The sequence below is a fragment of the Anas acuta genome, chromosome 10 (assembly GCF_963932015.1).
Source record: "Anas acuta chromosome 10, bAnaAcu1.1, whole genome shotgun sequence".
Lineage (NCBI taxonomy): Eukaryota > Metazoa > Chordata > Aves > Anseriformes > Anatidae > Anas > Anas acuta.
In genome coordinates, this window is record NC_088988.1 from 10,518,531 (window position 1) to 10,536,622 (window position 18,092).

Below are 18,092 nucleotides of genomic sequence, written 5' to 3' on the forward strand. Positions count from 1 at the left end.
GAATTTCACTGAGACACTGGAGTGTAATTAGTAACATGTTCTATTACTAGTCAACATTAATGTAGGAAGCCACTTGACACTTGACTTGAGATTTTGATAGCGTGTGCTCTGAAACACTTCAATGGATTAATGGTATTTTCTCTCTTGGCTTCCCAGTTTGTGGTAAACATGCTCTTTGTTTGCTCCAATTAGAGTACTTCAGTCTTTAGGGGAGCTTTCTGGCAGTTTAGCAGATAACTCTTTTGAGATGTGCTCCCCCTCTCCACCCCTAGGCACTGAACTGTTCATTTTGCTGCCTTTGACAGATCTGTTTAGTGTCTTCCCCTCTCCTCCCATACTTGCAGTATGGGAGAGTGCTCATTGATTTTGTTGTTGAATATGCTGGAGATCCACTCCATCTCACCTCTTCTGACAGATACGGTGCCCTCAAACCACTTGTCACCCAAGTCTTTCCTTGATCTCCCTAACTCCTACTCCTGGCGTCTCGGGGGGCCGTCAGTTCTGTCATTACAGCGCGCTCAGCTTCTGTGCCCGTGGTGCACAGCGGGGAGATTGAACGCTGCAAACCGAGGGTGTGCACGAGGGGTGAACTTCCTTTTAAAGTCTGCGCTCAGATTTTTGTAACCATATGTAAACCAACCAGTTCTGCATTTCTTTTTGACACAGACCTAAACCAATTTCAGCATTGCTGCTTTTGGGTTTCTCCTCCCTCTCTTATATCACATTCCTTTACTGAAACTTGTGTATTTCTAAGGTATTGATATCTTCTAAGAGTACTAAAACTGTTGAACTTGTACCAAACAATGCATTCTTTCACACCGTGCTCCCCCATGCCTACCAGTGATTGCACATTTTCCCCTCCCATTGTCCTTTGCTTGGCGAGCCTCTGGTTTAGCTGTGGGGTTGTACTTTATTCCTGTGTTCTTGTTTGCTTCTGTTTTCTGGCTACCTGCTCAAGATGTATCTGCTTGCTAGGGCTCTTTTGTGTTTCTCCTAGTCCCATTTGTCTTAAATTCTCCTAGACTGACTATGCTCCAGTGGTGTGTAGTGGTTGTTTTTTTTTTGTTTTGTTTTGTTTTTTTTGTGTGTGTGTTTTTTTTTCCTATGGATAATTGTGGAAGCAATGTATCACTTCCTAAAAAGCAGAATCTCGCTCTCCTTGCAGGCTGTTCATCTGCTCCTGTCAGAAGCTATTTCTTTCTTGCCCTAATGATGTCGCTTCCCTGCCTTATTTTTTCAACCTTTTGAACTTCTTCTGGAACATAATTATCTAAATTACTAGATTATTTTTTGCAGTGTTCTAAATAGTCACTTGGAGCAAAGTGACTACTGTGGTCACGGGTTATTTCTGTGCTCACCCTGATGATCACCCCTAAGTTATTTTTGTTCTGCTAGCAATTATCAAACTTGATTCTATGCAGATAACAGAGCCCATAATAGTGAATCATATCAGAGCTTCTATTATTTTATGTTATAGCTGTCTTCTGTAGCAAAGTATGCTTTATATTTAAGAGCTTTTATTTATTTATTTATTTAAATGGGGGTAGGGCTGGTATGTTACTGCAGTCTGTAAAAATGGAGACTTGCTATACTTGGAAAATTGTCCTGCTCAGTAGTAGATAGTCCTGTGGTTCAGCGGAGGCAGAAGTGTGGGACAGTGACCTAATACCTGGACCATTTGCTAATGTTCGTGCTGCTAACTCCCCTGAAGACAGCTCCATTTGGAACTGCTATGAATCCTACCAAAATTACTTGCCCTCACTTACTCCAGGTAGTGTAAATGTAGAAGGCAGATTTCCAAAGCAGTTCTAATGTATTATTTTCCAGAAATATGAACTTTTGTCTGCCAATAAAGGCTAGCTCCTTTTTTTTAATTTTCTTTTTCTAATTCATGGAACCATTTTTTCAGTCTGGAAAAATATACAGGAATTTTTAAAATCTAATCATGTGGCTGTTACGTAACACTTGTAAAAATGTTCTGAGATTTGTCTTACCATATAGAAAATAGATTTTGAACTTGTATGCCTAAACAGTAATATGCCACAAACCCCAAAACACTGTTAACAAAGCTTTACTCACCATGTTAGGTGCTTTTCTTTATCCTCAGAATCTATTAATGTAAATGATAGACAGTTCAAACAATTATACTTAATGTTTAATGTTTTTCGATTAATTTATTTGTCTCAAAACTGCACCTGTTGGGTATGATGAAGACTAGCTAACTGCTTGGCCAAGGCTAATTCACTATTGCTGGTAGCAGAGTCAATCATTAGAGGGAAGATTCTCCATATTGAAGAAGAGTAGGAATTTCCAACATGTTATAGTAACACATTAGAATAAAGTGTTTTTATTGTTTTGTCACCATATATACTTTCTAAACTGACAAAAAAAGACTTATACAGTCTCTTTTGTACAGGAGGCATTGATTTCTAATCTTTTTTTTAAAAACTAATGAAATTGTCTTGCATGTTAAAGGACAAGTGAGTATGAAATCAATTTAAACATGCCATTCAATGTAATATTTATTAGTTCTGTGTTGATTAAATGGGAGTATTGACACATTACAGATTGCAACAGTAGCAAATGTCATTTTTTTTTCCTCAAGACCACATCTCTCATCATCAAATATTGTCAATTTGCAAATTGCAGTAAAATGTAGAATTGGATTGCTCTACATGATCCTCTTAGCACTAGGGGAGACCGTGGTTTTTAAAAGTAAATTGATTATTGTCTAGCAGGATCTAAACTTCCGAGTAGGATAAGGTAGGATTATTTTATACAGAACTTTGTGCACAAATGACATGAATTAATCACTATTTGTGCACTCCTGTTAATGATGACATGCTCTTCCCCTTGAGCATATCATTTAACAAGTAACTTCTGGAATGTGGCTTCTTTAGCTGCCTTGTTCCTAATGAAAACAAAGCATAATTTGAGTAATAAGCTTTAGATGTTTAGCAATCATAATCAGGTGATCCTGTGACCACTTAAAGAGTACACATGGTTACCACAAACTAAACAGAATTGAGATGGTTCAGTCCTTAATCGTTGGCTTCTTTGAAAAAGCTACATACAATACATCAGGTTCTCTTCTAAATCTGAATTGATGCTGTGTCCTGCAGATCTAAGATCTTGTTTTATATTTACAATATATCAGTCTCTCTTTCACGTGAGGGAGAGCTGCAGTTCTTTTCGTGACCTCCTACATCTTCTCCACCTCCCCCCCCCGCACCCTTTTGTTTTAATCCTGTTGCCTTTTTTTTTGTTCATTTAGTTTTCCAAATTGACACCAACTAGTTTTTAAGGAGCTGCTGCATGGTAGGTGGTCCCAGCAAGTAAGTAAAACTTGCATTTCTGGCAGCATAAAGATGACTTTATGCTGCCAGAAAGATGACAAACCAGTGACTTTGCTATCTAAGGATGCAGAAAGACACTGGTACAATTAGAATTGACTTCTAAATATTTTTTAATTGGATTTGTGCTTTAGTTGATCCCTTTTTGAGGTATTATGAGTAGCCAATAACCTGAAGTAGATTTATTTTTTCCTTCAAAATTGTGAGAAAATGAATTGTTGCCTTATAACATTCTTCTGAAGATCTGTTGGGAGCTTTGGAGCATTTTAATTCTCTTAAATGCCCTAATTGAAGAGCCAGCAGTCCAGAGTCAGACAAAAGTATCTTTGATGCAGAACGTTCCTTAAGCATTTAAATTGTTAGCATAAAAAACCCTCAAACAATGCTTGAAAATTCATTTGTGTTTCACTTAATTACTTAACTTCTTACTCCATTGGCCACTGTAATGTTATTGTTTAGAGAGTCTTAAAATAGTTCCAAGAAAGCATGAATAGGTAATGCAGAAAATAAACAGAAAAAAAAAAAAAAAGTTTTGGAGGCAGAAGCTTTCACTTTGCCTGTTCTGCAGATGACAATAGAAGAGGAGAGGTTATCTGTCTTTTCACAGTCTTCGTCTGAGCAAACATGTTTATCACGTGCCATGTTTTGCACAAGCAAAAATTGGAATGTGTAAAACAAAGGGTGAAATTAGCAATTTACTGTACTTAAATTCACTGAAGGGCATTTGGGGAGTGAAGTTAAAATCACAGAAGAGTTTTGATTGGAAAGGACCTCTGGAGGTTGATCTGGTTGCACTCATAGCAGTGAATTGATAACTTAAAATTTTACCTTTCTCAAAAGCAATTCTCCAAATACTTCCTGAACATGCTGTTACTCTGGTTTCTGCATGTTCTTAGAAGCATGTATCTGGTTTAGTCTTAGTATTTCAACATGAAATACTTGCGCAGTGAAGATGAGTGTGTGCTTTCTTCTCAGTGTGAGTTACTCTGATCTGTACTAAATTCAGATCTAATGTTAGCCTTTGCAAGTTTTCACATCCTCAGAGAAGACACATTTAAAAAAAAAAACAACAGACTAGTAACTATGCCATCTCTGCCTTTGTTTGCGTAGTTGTTTTTTTATGTGTTTTTTTTTTTTCCTGTTTCTAGATTCAATGTGAACAACAAAATCCTTCATCCTGAGATTGCAGAATGGTGAGTAGTGTAAAATCTTTCTGTTTGAGTAGTTGAGCATGCTTATATTGTGAACCATTGCTTCAGAGACATTCCTTAAGCAGAAGCTCTTAGTTTACTATATGTTTTAAGTTTAGTCAGGTTTCACATCGTGGGCTGGAAATGAGGTACAAAAGTAAAAATATGCTTAGGTAACAGCATTGAGAAGTGAAGAATTTATGTAACATTTCTTAAGCCTCGAGTCTGGATATAAATTTTCATAGAATGTGTTTGGAACTAAGTCACATTTGTGTGGATGTGAATTTGTATGAATAAGAAGGGAACTGAGAATAATTCATATTCTAGCAATGAAAATCAAAGGCAGATGAAAACTATGTCCGAACAGGTAATATTTAATAAGGTGTTGTTACTTCTCTAGGATCTATTTTAACAACATTAATTTTGTTGAATTATTACTCATGTAGCTATACTTGATAATTTTAGGGGAATTCTACTACAGCTTATCTTGAATAGAAAAATTAGTGTGTGTGACTAAGTGTATTAGTAACTTATAGCACACTGCATTTTACCAGCTTTCCTCTTTTGGTCAGCGTTGTTGACTTTGTCCTCAGAATTGCTTCATAGCTAGGGCTTTTTAGTTTTCCATTTAGGAAATTAACTGAAGACATAACACAGGATTGTTGTAAATTAATTAGATTTTTATATAAGCGTTTTGAGTGTATTTATCTGGAAATGAGGAAGCAAATCCTTGGTTAAGAGAGATAAGCTGAGAATCTTGAAATACAAACAGGAAAGTGTGCACTCTGGCTACCACTGCTCCTCCTTCTTGCATAATACCGTAACCAGGTTCTCCAAGTGACCTGGCAAGCTGTGGAGGAGTGGAGCTACATCTTTTTGTGCCCTGTTTCTTGTCTGCATTCATGTGTGCTCTTGTTAACAGAGAAGGATGAGGGACAGGAAAGGGAACGTGGAGAGGCCTGGTCAGATTTCCAAGCTTTGATCTGTAGGTACAAGTGCACTGCAGGGAGACAGAGAATTCATGCTGCAAAGGGTTTTGGATTATGGCTACAAGCTTGTTCCCAAGTCAGCTTTCCTGGAACCATTCACCATACCAAAGTGTCACCTGATGGTGATGTCTCTGTGGATTGGTGTAGGAGAGAGGGTTAAATCTTCAGGAAGCTCAGGCATGGACACATGTGATGTCTGTGCCTTAAGGTGACCGTAAGGACATAGCAGTAAGGCAATACAAAGGCAAAACTTGGAGATGTTTGTCTTGGTATGGAGAGAATTTCTTCTGCAAATGGTGAATGCTAGTGCAGAATTCTGATTGTGCCCTCGCTGTGATCTTATGTGGGGAGAAATACTTGAACACTCAGTATGTACGCTCTCTGTACTTGGCTTTGAAGAAAATGGAGTTTTAAGTGAAACCAGAGTTCTTATTTGCATTCAAGAGTGTTTTGAAAAGATTTTATCAATTTTGGGGGCTTTTGTTTTAAGTTAAAGTTATGTTAAAGACCATTGTTAGGTTTTAAATATCTGGTGAAATCAGTATGTGAATGACAGGCTCCATATATTAAAATTTCCTAAATTAGAAATGTCCTTGGAATCTCAAGTTACTGCTCAAGAAGCTTTCTTTGGAAAACAGTAACATTTTTAGAATTAAGAACATTTTTATTTTGGAAAGGTGAATTTTTGGTGGCTATTTGATATATGCTAGGGCAGGGTATTGCTTCATTTGAATCATATGCTTGCATTGATGCACACATTTCAAATTCAGCAGCTCTGGACTGTTCTGTTTTATGTGGTACTTGTCAGAAAAACACCGTTATGTCAAAACTGCCAATGAAGTGAAAGGGCTGAGCTTTCCAAATCAGCCAGGAAGAACTGTGAGCTGCAAAAGACATCTCTAGTATTCTCTTGTCTTCTAACAAAATGTAGAAAAAATGGTTCAATACTGACAAGGGGCAAAGTGTTTGTGGTTAAGGATCTGTTGCCTCCCTTTTTTTTATTCCATTCTTTTTCAAGATCTCTTATTTTTTTTTCTGACTTACTATGCAACTTCAGAATAAACCAGAAAAGAATTTCACTTTAGACTGAGTATTTTAAGTTCAGCAAAAGGGTGTTTTTTACTTTTTTTTTTAAAGTATGAATTTAGACATTTAAACACTTTTTTAGGGTTGTCTTTTAAATCTGATGCTGAATGTATACAGAATTATTTATTCCATTGTTTTGAAAAGAAAACAATCTATTGATTCTACTGTTTTGAAAAGAAAACAGCATCTGAGAAGACAAATTCTAAATTTGTCCAATTTTTCTTTCTACTAATGAGAAAGAAATTTTAATACACTAGCAGTTAGTGAAATGGGCTTTTTTTTTTTTTAACTGTACAGCATTATTGTATATCATAATTGTTGGTGTTGTAAAGCTGAGCACAAGCATTTTGTGTTATCAGAAGTTTTTATTTATCTTTCAAAGCTCTAATGTGCTTTTTGATTTGTCCAAGATAAACTCCTGCATTTGGTGTTCATGCAGCTGTCTTCCAGAACGTTACCATAATGCTTCTCCTTTGCCCACATGCATTGCCATGTTGTTGGATTTTATACTGCTTCAGTTACAAAGTTTTTTTTATGCTGAAGCTTGCAAAAGAGCATAAATGTATCAATTGTGGCAGAAATTTGCATAAATAAAATGTAGAAATATAACAGCAAAAAAGAAAAAAGTGTGAAGACAAGGCAGGAGTGCAGAGTCTGTTGCTTGGACAGCATCTATGCTTTCTAGGTGGTCTGTAAGCACAGTTTTCAGAAGGACAAGAGGTGGAGGATGTACCTGGCTGTGTTCCATGTGTGTCATGGAAAGTAGTCATTAACATTGCATGCATATAGTAAAAACAACAAAGCAAGATGACTGATGAACACTGAACTGATAACTAGCAACAAATACTTCTAAGGGCATATTCAGGAATATTGAGTGCACATGGAGAGGCAAATATTTGTGCATCTTTGAGGAAAGCACTGCTTTAGGAAAATGCAGTTGAATTCTCCAAGTTCTAGGCTCATAATTGCCTAGAATTTTGCATGCTCTTGATTAGTCGGAAATAGTTTCTGCATGAAATTTGGTGTCTAGTCCCTTAAAATGACCAAAGTAATTTCAGAATAGGAATGATACTTGCTTGTACTAAAGCTTTTCTGTTGGATGACTGGCATGTGTGAAATCATATGGCAAGTGCAAATAAAAGCCCTAAGTATGTGTAGAAGAGGAAAGTGAGGAAGAAGTGTCTTTACACTACTAAAAAAAAAAAAAAAAAAAAAAAGTGTAGGTTAATTCTGAGTGTGTTAAACTTGTGCTTCTACTTTGTCTTGATTTCATTGAGTGGTTTGCCTGTTGATTTAAGAACTGCATTGCGTGCTAAATTTGTACATTTTTGCAGTTGCATTAACTGGAGCCTGGAAATGATTTGTTCCTGCTAAAATATTAATGAATGTATTCAGTGTGTAACTGGTCTGAAAGCTGCTCTTAGTAGAACATTGAAGTTCACATTAGTACGCAGAGGTAGGGCTTTCTAGCATTATCTTCAAAGTGGGAGGGAAAAAAGTAAAGAAAACCCTGGATCATTCATCACCCATGAAATTATGCTGCTGTGCTAACAAAAAGTGCAGAATTGGCAACACTTCAAACCTGGCTTGGGTGAGTGCTGCTTTTTTATCACAGTCCGTCAGAAGGTGCTAAAATACCCTTCTGCTACCCAGATATTCTGGTGGGAGCTCCATCGACAGTTGGAGTCAGCATAGGAGCCCAGTGACTTCTTAGGGGATCTGCTTATGAATAAAGTTGATGTTGTTTTCTGCATGATTGTACACCCTCTGTCTCCCCTACTAACAGTTGGGTAGTGATTTTTGTTGGTCTCAGAATGACTAAATGTTTTCTGTGAAATGTTTCAGTGCTTGACCTTGAGTGATAGAAGGTGATGAATTCTATACAAAGTTGAACTCTAAGGCTAAATATGAATTTGTATATGCAAAAAGATACCAGAGCAGTTGTGATTTCAAATAAATACCTTGACCCTGAATGAAGTCTTATGATCAAGTAAAATAGATTTTAATAGTGTTTGCACTTGCAGCTAAGCAGTTACTAAGCTGTATTACTACCAGATCCCAATAAAGAGATGAGACATCTGAATTATGAAACAGCCTATTTTTCAAGCACTTGCAGAGCAGGAATATGTACTGTGTATTGAAAGTAATATAAAGGCACATCAAACAAGTATTAAATTACCCTGCTAGCACATGCAGTCTTCCGAAGAACAGAATTTAAGAAAAAAACAGAATCTGTAAGCCTTTTGCTACCTCATTCTAACACGAATATATTTGAGCTACTATTCTTTGTCTCAGCTAAAAAGCAGAAGTTTGTTTCCTCATCTATGGTGAGGAGCTTATATTGTTCCAGTGTGGTTTTTTTTCACCTTGGTGCACATTTTAAAACATAGTACTTCTCATTCTCATTGTGCATAATGATCTTACTGTGTTATATTCCAGTTTAATAAGGTGGTCTAATCCATTCCCCTCTGCTGTTTTCCTGTTTGTAAGAACATTATGATTGATCAACATTTGAAAAAAAAAAAAAAAGAAAAAGGTATCTTTATTCTTGCCAGAAAAGTTGTATTTGAATGGGAGTGGCTGTGCCACATAGCAGTCAATCACTGCCTGTGGGAAATGCTCTTATCACACATTGGAGGCCCTGATGGCTCAGTAATCTGTTTCTGGACTCATTAAAACAAACTACAGGAGCAGAAGTATAGTAAACAGTTTTCTATAGCAGTATAAGTTGAAGCAAGGTCTAATAAAAAAAGAGGTGTCTTGGTGACAGTTTCAAAATATAGCAGTTTTGGTACCTTGTAGCTGCTCCAAGCTCTGGAATGGAATTGGAAAATACAATTTAAATATTTTCACCCACTTCAATAGATGTAGTTCTGTTCTTTGTAAACTGCAAGTAAATACTTCATGGCTGCCTTAGAGACAGACATGAGAAATATTAAATCACTATGCATAGCAGTAACAGAGTAGGCAATTTTCAGTAGAAGGTATGGAGCTGTCTCTGCTGCCCTGTTAGTATCACACAAGATAGCTGCTTTTATTTCAAATAGTAAATGAAATGGTAAAAAGCAGTGCAAGTAGATAAGAGTTTAATGGTTCAATGTTAATTTTTTTAGATGAGTTCAGAACTGAATATCAAGGCTCGTGTATATAGGTGTGTTCAACATCACATAAGGCATGAAGAACAGGGCTTTTCTGTTTTGTTTTTCTGGAAATATTTGAAAAAGAGTGGGCATTATGGCTGTAGGTTCTGCCTCTGTGGTTTCTGAATTTCATGGTTTGGGTCTTTTTAAATACTAAACAGACATAAAATTTATTCCCTCCACTTCCCTTTGAGGTACTGCAAGTAGGTGGGAGTTGGGATTGTGCTGAATAGAAATTCTGTAGCTCTGGAAATTTCATTATGTAAAGTAGCTTCAAATTGTGTTTAAAAAAGTAAATCAAGTATGCTTGTAGAAATGTTCCACTTGAAGTAGTGTTTGAGTGATGACAAAGAAATCCGTTGCGTTTGTTCCAAATGTATTGTAGAATGAGTTGAAAAAACATTGATTGGACCACTTGTTTATTCATATTGAAATAATACAGGGTGGTGTTTGGAATGCTATGATTTTCCTTTGTAAGATTGTTTTGCTAATGGTGAATCAATGCCAACAAAACTTCACTGTCATGAATACTGTAATAGCTCTTCGCTCTTGAGGTGTACTTGATCTAATTTTACTGTAGGTGATGAATATTATTTTCAGGTTATTTTGTATTCTTAAGCTGAAAAGTTGCAACCTAACCTGATATGTGTTCTACTTTTCTTTAAGTCGTGTGATTAAGACAGACATGGAATTGGAAGTTCTGCGCTACACCAATAAAATCTCCAGTGAAGCTCATAAAGAGGTAATAGATCCTTTACTGTTAATAATTTTTGCTCTTAGTGTAACAGTAGTACTCAGAAAATGTTCCCAGCAGCCCTGAATTGCTTAGTAATAAAATAATGGAAAGGCTGGATAGAAATAAGAGGGTAATATCCCTCCTATTACAGCCCAGTAATATACCTTGCATTGTCCTTGAACTCACTGGTGCATTTGCAATGTGTGAGAAATGAAGTGTGGTTTTGGTTAAGAGCTGGAGCCTCAGCAGAAGGTGACCTGCTTGCAGTCTATCTGTCCTGTATGCACAAATACCTGTATAGTGATGGAGAAAGAAGAGATTAGGATGATTTTTATTCCGGCCCATGTAAGTGTGTGCAGCTCTGAAAAGTTTTACTCCAGCAGTTTGCTCAGCCCTTATAAACTGAGGGAGTGTTTGCATGCACAGTGGAGGAGAGTGCAAGTTTCCTTAGATTGCTCCTCAATCTGCTCTGTATGTGCTCCCACTCCCCTACGCCCCCAGTACAGTGCTTCAACATGCTGTTCTGTCAACATAACAGCATGGCAAAGATAAAGCCAGGCTGAGCAAGGCTGCTCAGGTTGGACCTGGTACACTATCGGTAGTCATATTGCTCTACTGGTATTGATGGTAACATTGATCTGAGTATCCATCCTTCTCTGTATAGTGACACAGAGGTGCCGTGAGTTCTGCACAACGACCACAGGGAGCTTAGGGAAAAGCAGCTGATGCGGTTACTGATTAAACAGTTGTCTTTGCCCTGGCTCCACAAACTTCTGAACTGTGAAGCAAGAAAATATTTTAAAGAGAAATAGTAAAGTTGCAGTTGAATAAAGTCATTTGCATTTGTTCTCTGTGGTCCTTCATAATCAATAATCTCATCCCATCTGAGATAATTCCTTCCCTAAAGAAGCTGCCTAGAACTTTCGTAATACAGAACCAGGCAAAGGAATAACACTGGTGCATGTTTTCAGCAAATCTGAGAGCAAAATTCAGACTTATGAGGTGTTAGCAGTGTTGACTGTAGTAGATTTCTGTTGATTCAAAGTACAAAAGCGAATCTTCCTTTGTAGCATATTCCAGCTCAGTTTTGTTTTGCTGGTGTTTCATGTGCGTAAAACAAAAGGACTTGCTGCCAAGTTCACCAGAGCTTTCAGAATTAAGCTTTGGTATTTTGATGAGCTGCACTTCATTAGGATATACTTTGGCAATTAAACTTGCTTTATTGCTGGAGACTGTAGGCATTTATAAAGATTAAAATGAGTTTGATTTCTAATGTAGTTTTAAAATGCATTTACTAATGTAAATTTAAATGAAGTACAGATGATATTTTTGTAATATAGGTTCCTCTGGAAATAGTCATAAGTCATAAATTTATAAATATGTAATTCCCTCCTGTTAAGAATGTCCCGTGTTAATATGTATCTTACAGGTAATGAAGGCAGTAAAAGCTGGTATGAAAGAATATGAGCTGGAGAGGTAAGAGGTCTTTTAATAAGTGTGATAAGAAGGAAAAGCTCTGTTTGTAGCAGGGCTTGATGCAATATCTGAAGCAAAGCAGTAGCGTTGATTCAATAGAGACTGAGAGCTCATTTCTGTTTGAAGACTGTTTTAAAAATTATTATTTTGAGGTGGCACCTCATCAGTTTTAGAGATGTATTTGATGATGGTTGATTACGTTTTTGTCATGGTTTAGCATAGTATAATTTTCTTCCTGGAGTTTTAGTAATTTACAGAAGCTTTAGGAAATAGCTGTAGTTATTGTTTGAAGGCATCCAATAAAACGGTGTTTATGGATAAACATTGCCCTTATGCTAGTTATGCTTAGAAGACTACAGTATGAGTGTTTAAAAACCTTATAAAAGGCTGTATTCAATTACATTTTGCTTACAATTACAAGTTGGTATTGCCTGTACAAGGAGCTCATCTCACAAGTGTGGTGGATATTATTAGGGCTGTTAAGAAGTCAACAAGAGTACAGGATATTTCTTTGTGTTGAAGAAAATACATTGTACAAGCATGTATAGGAGGGTTTGGCTCCTTGCAACTGTGACGGTAAGTGATGTGTCTAGATACAGCGTAAACATTGCTTCCGCTTTTAAATCAATATTTGCATTGGATCATAATCTTACAAAACATGGTTTTGATCACTGAGTCCACTTGTTTTTAGCTCACGTACAGTAATCTTATTTTTCAAGGTATAATGTAATGGAGAATTATAAAATAGTGATAATATCTCCATTGCTGTTGTTTCTTGACAATCATTTTTCAAATGTTAGCAAGCTGGCTAATTGGATGTCCTGTGAGGGGAAGAATAAAGTGACCTCAGTGTTTATTACCAGGTTTTTAAGTTAGCTCATAAAACAAATAATACCTATAGTTTTTCTGTATTCTATATGTTCTAATGTTACATTTAAATGGACTCTGTAGGCTTGTACCCTGTAGACTGCTTCAAATTGCAGTTATAGATACTACCAGGCAACTGGGAAAAAATACATTGCATACATTCCCCCATTAACTTTATTAATGATCCTTGTATTTGTGTTCATTTTACTTACTGCCCATGTTACACATGCTGATAGTGAAATTTTGGCTCTGGAAGTCAACGGTAATAAAAAGAGAATCCACGGAGCGGAGTTTGCTCTCAAATGCTTTTAAATGTCAGGAGCCTGGCAGTTAGGTTTAAATGTCACACAACAAATATATATACTCTTCTCTAAGTCTATGAGGTATATTGCATTTTCACTCCAGGACTTCCATTCTTCTTTGTCTAGGTTCTTCAATATATGTGAACCTTTTGAAAAAATTATTTGTGCCTTTCAAAATAGAATAAAAAAATAAAAATCAGGCAACTGTCTATTAAACCTACTTAAAATTGCCTTCTGTTCTTCCATATGCCTTGACAGGTTACACTTCTTGAAAGAGTTTGAGGTTATTTCACTAATGAAAGAGGTCTTGGCAGACTATCTATGCAGCGTCTGCCTTTGAGACTATAAATAGAATTTAAGTTTCTGTTGCTGCATGGAATTCATCCTTGCACCAGTTTCTGTTACCTTATTGCTTAGGGAAGAAGAGTCCTAAAAATGCAAAACTGCAATTTCCCCACATTTCTGACAAATAAATGCATTGCTGCAATGTTTAAAAATAAATTTATAAATTTAGAATCAGTCTAGGAAATCTGTGTTCTGTATACAGGTAGATCCATTTATGTAGTCTAAGAAGGAAATTTTCAAAGACCTAAAAATAGGTAACATCCAAAAATAGACAACTTCTTTTGAAACTGTAGATATTTTTTCAGTTTTTTTCCTTGTCAACAGGCTTGTTAGTTTGCATTCAGCAGATTTGGCACATCTAGAATCTAGGGATGCAGAGAACTGACATTTTTTGTTTTTATAGTTTTATCAAAAATATTCACACTTGTCTTTTAAGAGAACAATTAAAAGTTAGTGATGCTTTTCGCTTTCCAGTGTTTCTAGGGCTTCCACTCTTGGGAAAGCTTTCTGAATTGTGCAGCCCTCTTTCCCAGGTGTATTTGGAGTTCCCTCTGCTGTGAAATCATGACATTTTGAAATGAATATAGATATCTCTTGAAACATGGCCAATAAATCTCCCTTCATATTGCTTTATTTCATTCTCTGACATTCTGGAACATAGCACGTGTTTTTGAGTAGAAAGCTAGTCTGATCCTGTCTGCTAGGAAGAATAGTGCCAGGGATCTCAAAAACAACTAAAAATTTCTATTACTGCATTTAAAACCTAACATTTGCCTTTTCTTTTTTCGCTTGGGCAAGCAGCCTTCCTACAAAAAATGTCATGTTACTTCTGCTGTACAGTATAGCAAAAACATCTTAAAACTCTAGGAATTTTATATAAGAGTCAACAATGTGTAAAGCTAGTTTTATTTCTAGCTTTCTGAGAACTAATTGGTAGGAAATTATGGAGAAATCTCTTGATAACAATCTTTTATTTCGGAGGGTTGAAAGTTAGCTTCAAAAATGTGTTGAAAGTATTCTGTATGATTAAGGTCCACTGGTAGATGATTTTGAACCAGTAATAAATTAATACTGAGGTATATAAAAAATGAATGTTATTTAACTACAACTCCAATCAGCCCTGACTTTTTTTTGTTTGATGTTGTTTAACTTTAATATGTGGTCAGTTGACTTTAAGGAGACAGCCAAGCCAATTATCTACAAACAGTAATTCACAGCACATGTAATTTCATGTAAAGCCATTTTGGTAGGTCAGATTCTGGATTCTCTCTGATGTAATTTGTGCTTATCTCATGTTTAATTAATTTTCTGTTTAATTAAAGGCTTTTAATTATGAAATTGCTCTTTAGTGAATGTTGTTAAAAATACAGCAGTGCTAAATCACTGTAGCTTGAGTTATGGAAAAAAAATCTGCTTTTAGCTAAATTTTAGTGTATATATGAGCAAAAATACTTTATGTATGTACACATATTTGTGTATATATATTTTCATGAACACATTTTGTATATGTATATATGTACAAATATTCAGTGAAAGTAACTGTTAAAACCTACCATTACCTGTTTCAGGGTGCTCCATGATGCTGGAGACACCTCTTCTAGATCAGTGTTTGCTGATTTTTAGAGTAGTGCCTTTCACCTGCTTGTTATTTACCTAATCAAGTTTTGAATCCTCTGTGCATTTTCTCATTTGTTCCCTTTTTTATTAGGTAGAACAGTTTAAAGGTTGGGATGGTTACATGTAATTGTTGATTTGCTTGGAAAATGATACAAAAGTGTACATTAGAGCAACAACAGTAAGTAGTAAGAGAAGAGCAATGTGCTATGCATATGGTATAGGATGCTTAGTTAGTTTGTGCATCGCCCCTTTTTGTGGTTGGTTACCCTGTTCTTAATAGCACTGAAGGCCCTGTGATAGGAGTATGTGCACATTCCTGGATTCATTTAGTTTATAATGCCTTCTTCACTGCCTTGATGATACTGGGCAGCACAAAGCTGCCAAAACGCTCCTTCCCTTGTCTAAGATCTGCCTAGGTTATTGAAGGATCTCTGAACCCTCTGCAGCTGCTGAACATGGGAACATCTTAGTGTTACCATGCAGATAACTGTGATAGCAGTGCCTGGCATCCAAAAACTTGGATCCTGATCCTGTAGAGTGGGCTCTTAATGCAAATGAGAGCTAGTGTAAAGGGCAGATCGTGTGATTGGTGGTGTAACTGCAAGCTACCGGTGCTGAGAGAGTTTGGGGGGGTATTTCTTTATGTGGCTCTCTTCAAAGAAGCAACCCTGAATTACTTCGGTGATTCCATCAGTAAAAGCAGCAGAGAAGGATCTGACCATACCTGCTCAGAGGAGGTGTGATCCTGTAGCTCTCAGGCACTGGTCTGGCACCACAAAAGCCTGCTTTTTTTTTTTTCTTTTTTTTTTTCCCCAACTTGCCTAGGATTCACCAATTCATCTTGGTGTGTCTGCTTTCCTCTGTAAGGTTTGCTGGCATTTTGTTGGCTTGACTTCAGTGCTTAGCGCTAAGGCTGGTACAAGTCATGGAGGTCAATAATAAATGCTTCATTTGATTGCAGTGGCTGGTTACCACCAGTCCACTGGGTGGTAATTCCTGGGTATAATACTGGTTTCAGATGAAGTTGTAGAGGGGGCGCTGGAGTTGATTCAGAGCATGCCAACGCGGTCAGGAACTTGCCCAATCGTACCCATGTCCCCTCTGTGCTGCCAGTAGCCCAGTGGATCTTTTAGGTCCATGTAACGATACAAATAATTGCAGTGATTTTGCAGTAGTTAATGGTACGCTTTAACTCCACTGTAATATAACAGAGACAATCTAAAGAATAAAATGGCAAAAAGTGGAATACCACTACAGTATTTTTTCCTTCTTGGTTTACAATGCTTTCAGACTATTTTTACAATTCACCTCTCCTACCAGCTGAGAGTGATATGAATTCTTTATCCTTGCTCTTTTTTTCTAAAGAAAGAATAAGGTCCCTGATTCCAAAGCAGAGCTTAGACTGAGATGAGTTGCTGTCATATCTGTCAATGTTAAATTTCACTATCTGTGGAAGTCCGAGAGTGCTCTCATGGATTATGGCTCTCATCTTTCATTTATCTCTCTCTGCTCTCCTCCAGTGGAACAAACTGAGAATAAAACATACATGTTATTTCACTAGAAAATAGCTAGAATCATTTCATTTTCCATTGTGTATTTCCTTTTAGTGAAATGCATATTATTTTAGCTAATCTGGATTTGCCACTTCCCATCTCCTGATAGATTTTGCTCTTTAAATGTCCTTGAGAAAGCTACTGACTACTGCAGCAAAATCATCTTTAAAAAAAAAAATTCATGCTTGATCTACTTCTTGCATTTAGAATTTCAGCTCAAGCGTAGTCTTTGTAAATTCTTTGCATAAGTATATGTGGAGAGTAAACAAAAATGACCATTGCAACTGGCAAAAATATATAAATGAATTATTCACAGTTGCTTTCTGACGTAGGAATGATGTCATCTTGTTCTGTGACCCTCACTGGTATTTGTGCGGAGGATTTATTTTTATTAAGCAAGAGACTAGTATTAATCTCGAGCAGCCTGCCAATCTGCTTAGTTACTGAAAAATGATATTTTTTTTTGCTGTAAGAATAAATACATTTTAAACAGTTGTTAGCATTGTGGAGCCTGAAAGTGGCTTGACTGCCTTGTTTCCCAAAGCTGCCTCACAATTAAAGGTGATGTTTGTTTTATTATAGATCGATATTATAGAATCTGTATTTTAGATTATTTTGAATGGTAGGGGAACCAAAGCAAGGTGTTTTTTCTGGATGTACATAGCTATTGCTTAAAGTACCTTTAAAGGATACATAGTTGTCTGGGGGAATTACTTGCTTTCACTGTCAGAGCCACTAAGCGCACAGGAAACACAAGTGTCTGCAGCTTAGTGGAGCTCTGACAGCATGTGTCAGGTAGCTACTAGTGGCTTAGGTGCGTTAGCCATTGCATTTCTGGAGCCCAGTGCCCAGACAGGAGTCAGGTATAATATCTTCCTGGGAAGAGCAGCTGGATTCAGAGAGACACTTTCCTACAGTCTTTCCTCTCCTGCCTCTCTTTCCTCTGCAGGAGCACATAGCGTGGATCTGCTAACTGGCTCTGTGGACAAGCTTAGCTCAGCTGCAGTATCCTGGGTTTTAGTTCCCATACTGCAGTTGCACTGGAAATTCAGCTCCAGACACTTCTCTTACTTCAGTTTAAATTCACAGATTTTTCAGTTGTTCTGCTTGCAGCTTGTTATGTTTTCAGGTCTTGACTTTGCAGTCAGTTAAATGTGTAAGAAAAGGGATGTGAACATTTTGTAAAGCATTAAACAAAGGTTTGCTTCTGACCCAGACCAACCTCGAACTTTGGCTGAACTCAGCAGGATGAGCTGGGATATGTCGACAGGTACAGCTGGTCTGTTCATGTTTTAAATTAGGCAGACCCAGCCAATTTCCTAATCCATCTGAATTAAGGTTGTAAATAGTCTTAAACTAAATCTGAATTTAAAAATGGGTTTAAAAAAAAATGAGCATTGCTTCTCTTCTGTGACAAAGGCACAAATGCATGTGCACA

General features: G+C 36.8%; 1 protein-coding gene across 3 annotated transcripts in view; it reads left to right on the forward strand.

Annotated features, from left to right (window-relative positions):
• Positions 1–18,092, forward strand: part of PEPD (peptidase D) — a 133,196-nt gene that overhangs the window by 26,350 nt on the left and 88,754 nt on the right. For 2 of the 3 annotated variants that reach the window (XM_068693766.1, XM_068693768.1), the window contains 3 exons: positions 4,502–4,546; positions 10,425–10,500; positions 11,924–11,970. In XM_068693766.1, the coding sequence (XP_068549867.1) occupies positions 4,502–4,546; positions 10,425–10,500; positions 11,924–11,970 (168 nt within the window). The remainder of the gene's footprint in view (positions 1–4,501; positions 4,547–10,424; positions 10,501–11,923; positions 11,971–18,092) is intronic. The other variant, XM_068693767.1, reaches the window with a different exon arrangement.